Source organism: Salmo trutta, unplaced genomic scaffold (assembly GCF_901001165.1).
Source record: "Salmo trutta unplaced genomic scaffold, fSalTru1.1, whole genome shotgun sequence".
NCBI lineage: Eukaryota > Metazoa > Chordata > Actinopteri > Salmoniformes > Salmonidae > Salmo > Salmo trutta.
The window spans coordinates 3,436,240-3,442,010 of record NW_021822992.1 but is presented as its reverse complement, the minus strand read 5'-3'; the positions used below and the strand labels follow the sequence as shown (position 1 = coordinate 3,442,010).

Genomic DNA, 5,771 nt, shown 5'->3' with positions numbered 1-5,771 from the left:
GATCTGTACGGTACCCCTGTATATATAGCCTCCACATTGATCGGTACGGACCCTGTATATAGCCTCCACATTGACTCGTACGGTACCCCCTGTATATAGCCTCCACATGACTCTGTACCGGTACCCCCTGTATATAGCCTCCACATTGACTCTGTACCGGTACCCCTGTATATAGCCTCCACATTGACTCTGTACCGGTAACCCCTGTATATAGCCTCCACATTGACTCTGTACCGGTACCCCTGTATATAGCCTCCACATTGACTCGGTACTGGTACCCCCTGTATATAGCCTCCACATTGATCTGTACCGGTACCCCCTGTATATAGCCTCCACATGACTCTGTACCGGTACCCCTGTATATAGCCTCCACATTGACTCGTACCGGTACCCCTGTATATAGCCTCCACATGACTCGGTACCGGTACCCTGTATATAGCCTCCACATTGACTCTGTACCGGTACCCCTGTATATAGCCTCCACATTGACTCTGTACCGGTACCCCTGTATATAGCTCCACATTGACTCTGTACCGGTACCCCCCTGTATATAGCCTCCACATTGACTCTGTACCGGTACCCCTGTATATAGCCTCCACATTGACTCGGTACTGGTACCCCCTGTATATGCCTCCACATTGACTCTGTACCGGTACCCCCTGTATATAGCCTCCACATTGACTCTGTACCGGTACCCCCTGTATATAGCCTCCACATTGACTCTGTACCAGTACCCCCTGTATATAGCCTCCACATTGACTCGGTACCGGTACCCCCTGTATATAGCCTCCACATTGACTCTGTACTGGTACCCCCTGTATATAACCTCCACATTGACTCTGTACCGGTACCCCCACACACACACACACACACACACACACACACACACACACTCACTCTTTCTAGTGTGGTGTAGAATCCCCCAGCCTCTAGGGCAGTGGTTCTCAATCCTGGTGCTGGCGACCCCAAGGGCTGGCGACCCCGAGGGCTGGCGACCCCAGGGCTGGCGACCCTTGCGACCTCAAGGGCTGACGACCCCGAGGGCTGGCGACCCCGAGGGCTGGCGACCCCGAGGGCTGGCGACCCCAAGGGCTGGCGACCTCAAGGACTGGCGACCCCGAGGGCTGGCGACCTCGAGGGCTGGCGACCTCAAGGGCTGGCGACCCCGAGGGCTGGCGACCTCGAGGGCTGGCGACCTCAAGGGCTGGCGACCCCGAGGGCTGACGACCTCGAGGGCTGGCGATCCCGAGGGCTGGCGACCCCAAGGGCTGGCGACCCCAGGGCTGGCGACCCCAGGGCTGGCGACCCCGAGGGCTGGCGACCCCAAGGGCTGGCGATGTAGGTTTTTGCTCCAGCCCTACACAGCTGGTTTACATGATCAACTCATCATTAATCAGCTGCGAAGGCAAAAAACCCAAAACGTGCCGCCCTTCTGGGGTTGAGATACACTGCTCTGTGGAGAACAGAGGCTTGTTTCCCATCAGTTCATGTTCTCCACACACACACACACACAAACACACACACACACACACACACACACACACACACACACACACACACACACACACACCATATCATGTTTCTCCCCCTGCTCCCCACTCTGCCAGTCTCACCATGTGGTCGTTGGCACTCCACAGCCCAGACACATCAGACAAACCCCATGAATTGGATGCAGGTTTGTGCTTTCATCTCAGGACGCGCCCCCCCCCCCCCGTCCCCGTCCCCGCGGTGATGTCATTTAACGAGCCTTCAGATCCTCCGGAGAAGACGATGGCGTGAGGTTACCAGTTGCCACTGCCGGTTAGACGAAGAACCTTGTGGTCTGCTTTAAAACGCAGACCACAAAACGACGGCAGGCTTTTGTAGTTGGCTGTTCATCATGCTGCCTAACCTCGTCCGTACCAAACTGCTCACTGTTATCAGCATGGGGAACCCTGCTACCAGTTTAGACATCTCTGGGGAGGAACGGCAAGTTCTCTCTGGGGAGGAACGGCAAGTTCTCTGGGAGGAACAAGTTCTCTCTGGGGCGGAACGGCAAGTTCTCTCTGGGAGGAACGACAAGTTCTCTCTGGGAGGAACAAGTTCTCTCTGGGAGGAACGACAAGTTCTCTCTGGGAGGAACAAGTTCTCTCTGGGAGGAACGACAAGTTCTCTCTGGGAGGAACAAGTTCTCTCTGGGGCGGAACGGCAAGTTCTCTCTGGGAGGAACGGCAAGTTCTCTCTGGGAGGAACGACAAGTTCTCTCTGGGAGGAACAAGTTCTCTCTGGGAGGAACGACAAGTTCTCTCTGGGAGGAACAAGTTCTCTCTGGGAGGAACGACAAGTTCTCTCTGGGAGGAACAAGTTCTCTCTGGGAGGAACGACAAGTTCTCTCTGGGAGGAACGACAAGTTCTCTCTGGGAGGAACGACAAGTTCTCTCTGGGAGGAACGGCAAGTTCTCTCTGGGAGGAACGACAAGTTCTCTCTGGGGAGGAACGGCAAGTTCTCTCTGGAGGAACGACAAGTTCTCTCTGGGAGGAACGACAAGTTCTCTCTGGGGAGGAACGACAAGTTCTCTCTGGGAGGAACGACAAGTTCTCTCTGGGAGGAACAACAAGTTCTCTCTGGGGAGGAACAAGTTCTCTCTGGGAGGAACAACAAGTTCTCTCTGGGGAGGAACGGCAAGTTCTCTCTGGGAGGAACAAGTTCTCTCTGGGGAGGAACGACAAGTTCTCTCTGGGAGGAACAAGTTCTCTCTGGGGAGGAACAACAAGTTCTCTCTGGGGAGGAACAAGTTCTCTCTGGGAGGAACGACAAGTTCTCTCTGGGGAGGAACGGCAAGTTCTCTCTGGGAGGAACAAGTTCTCTCTGGGGAGGAACGACAAGTTCTCTCTGGGAGGAACAAGTTCTCTCTGGGAGGAACAAGTTCTCTCTGGGAGGAACAAGTTCTCTCTGGGAGGAACGACAAGGTCTCTCTGGGAGGAACGACAAGTTCTCTGGGAAGAACGACAAGTTCTCTCTGGGAGGAACGACAAGTTCTCTCTGGGAGGAACGACAAGTTCTCTGGGAAGAACGACAAGTTCTCTCTGGGAAGAACGACAAGTTCTCTCTGGGAAGGAACAAGTTCTCTCTGGGAGGAACGGCAAGTTCTCTCTGGGAGGAACGGCAAGTTCTCTCTGGGAGGAACAAGTTCTCTCTGGGAGGAACGGCAAGTTCTCTCTGGGAGGAACGGCAAGTTCTCTCTGGGAGGAACAAGTTCTCTCTGGGAAGAACGACAAGTTCTCTCTGGGAGGAACAAGTTCTCTCTGGGAGGAACGGCAAGTTCTCTCTGGGGAGGAACAAGTTCTCTCTGGGAGGAACGGCAAGTTCTCTCTGGGAGGAACAAGTTCTCTCTGGGAGGAACGACAAGTTCTCTCTGGGGAGGAACAAGTTCTCTCTGGGAGGAACGACAAGTTCTCTCTGGGAGGAACGACAAGTTCTCTCTGGGAGGAACGGCAAGTTCTCTCTGGGGAGGAACGGCAAGTTCTCTCTGGGGAGGAACGGCAAGTTCTCTCTGGGGAGGAACGGCAAGTTCTCTCTGGGAGGAACGACAAGTTCTCTGGGAAGAACGACAAGTTCTCTCTGGGGAGGAACAACAAGGTCGCGTTACACTCCGCTGTCCTACCGAGCGAAAAGAGCGTGAACTACTCATAGTGTGGCCACCTTTCACAGTAACTTTATGCAGTTACTGGCTAACATGACCCTCCATTTTCTCCAAAACACAATACAATCGAGGCAGGATACTTGTCCACGTGATTAAGAATGTATTTAATGTATCAAAAAATGCCGTTAACTCATTTTCAACCCAAATGAGCAGTTACTGAGTTTGTTTTTGTTGCTTGGTTAGGTGCAGTTCCAGAGTGTGAAATAACTAGCCGTCTCCTGTCTTCTCTAGGCCTGTCCTCTCCCAGATACAGCAGTGTTCAGCCTGGCTCCAGCAGGACAGAAGTCACCTTTCAGACCTGTCTCTGTGGCCTGCTGGGATCTGCTAAGAAAGGACGGGGAGGTCCCTCAGTTCCCTCTACCGACCAGACACATGATGTTCAGCTGCCTGCCCACCACAGACCCTGGACCTGTAGCTGGGTCTGAGTCCTGGAGCCTCCCGGCCCCCATCAGACCTGACTTCTCCAGGCAGAGTGTGGCCGTCCCTGGGGAGATCTGCAGTAGCAGTGGTCTGAGCACCAGGTGGGTGAAACAGAGCAGAACAGAGAGATTACAGGACAGAGAGACTAGTCTCTCCGTTCTCTCTGTCCTGTAGTCTCTCTATGTCCTGTAGTCTCTCTGTTCTGTAGTCTCTCTGTCCTGTAGTCTCTCTGTAGTCTCTCTGTCCTGTAGTCTCTCTCTCCTGTAATCTCTCTGTCCTGTTGTCTCTCTGTCCTGTAGTCTCTCTGTCCTGTAGTCTCTCTGTTTTGTCAGGACAGAGAGAACAGACCCTGGCTAGGGGACATAAAGCACAGAGCCTTTAGTGGTCATGCCCTGTTAAACACTGGCACTGGAGCCATAAGGGATGCCCTCATCATTTCCACTGTCTCTCTCCCTCTCTCTGTTCTCTCTCTCCCTCTCTGTCTGTTTCTCTCTCCCTCTCTCCCTCTCTCTCTCTCCCTCTCTCTGTTCTCTCTCTCCCTCTCTCTGTTTCTCTCCCTCTGTCTGTTTCTATCTCTCTCCCTCTCTCTATCTCTGTCTCTCTATCTCTGTCTCTCTCCCTCTCTCTGTTCTCTCTCTCCCTCTCTGTCTGTTTCTCTCTCTCTCTCTGTTCTCTCTCTCTCTCTCTCTCTCTGTTTCTCTCTCTCTCTCTCTCTCTCTCTCTCTCTCTGTCTGTTTCTCTCTCTCTCTCTCTCTCTGTCTGTTTCTCTCTCCCTCTCTCTCTCTCTCTCTCTCTTGTCTACGGGGGTGGCCTAAACACAGGCTCTTCTAGTCGACTGTTTGGACAGCTTTCCTCTCAAAGGAAACAGAAACAGCGTCTCCTCTTCATAATTGGACCCAAGAGTTCAGAAGTGATTTTTACAACACAGATACTTTCAGTCTTTTGTTCTTTCATGGCCCAGCTGTGTTTCCCTCTGTGTTTCTGTGTGTGTCCCTTACTCCCCAGGCCTGCCTCCAATCAGGGCCCTACCCTGCAGGCCTGCCTCCAATCAGGGCCCTACCCTGCAGGCCTGTCTCCAATCAGGGCCCTACCCTGCAGGCCTGCCTCCAATCAGGGCCCTACCCTGCAGACCTGCCTCCAATCAGGGCCCTACCCTGCAGGCCTGCCTCCAATCAGGGCCCTACCCTGCAGGCCTGCCTCCAATCAGGGCCCTACCCTGCAGGGCCTGCCTCTGGGCTCAGTGAGGGACAGAGGGACCTGTGCTGCAGGCCTGTCTCTGGGCTCAGTGAGGGACAGAGGGACCTGTGCTGCAGGCCTGTCTCTGGGCTCAGTGAGGGACAGAGGGACCTGTGCTGCAGGCCTGTCTCTGGTCTCAGTGAGGGACAGAGGGACCTGTGCTGCAGGCCTGTCTCTGGGCTCAGTGAGGGACAGAGGGACAGAGGGACCTGTGCTGCAGGCCTGTCTCTGGGCTCAGTGAGGGACAGAGGGACCTGTGCTGCAGGCCTGTCTCTGGTCTCAGTGAGGGACAGAGGGACCTGTGCTGCAGGCCTGTCTCTGGGCTCAGTGAGGGACAGAGGGACCTGTGCTGCAGGGCCTGTCTCTGGGCTCAGTGAGGGACAGAGGGACCTGTGCTGCAGGCCTGTCTCTGGGCTCAGTGAGGGACAGAGG

At 54.5% G+C, this 5,771-nt stretch overlaps 1 protein-coding gene across 1 annotated transcript in view; it reads left to right on the top strand.

Annotated features, from left to right (window-relative positions):
- Positions 1-3,914: 3,914 nt before the first annotated feature.
- Positions 3,915-5,771, top strand: part of LOC115187892 (vacuolar protein sorting-associated protein 13B) — a gene marked incomplete at its 5' end in the record, with an annotated part of 25,046 nt that continues 23,189 nt past the window's right edge. Inside the window, 1 exon segment of the mRNA XM_029746941.1 lies at positions 3,915-4,204. Within this exon segment, the coding sequence (XP_029602801.1) occupies positions 3,915-4,204 (290 nt within the window).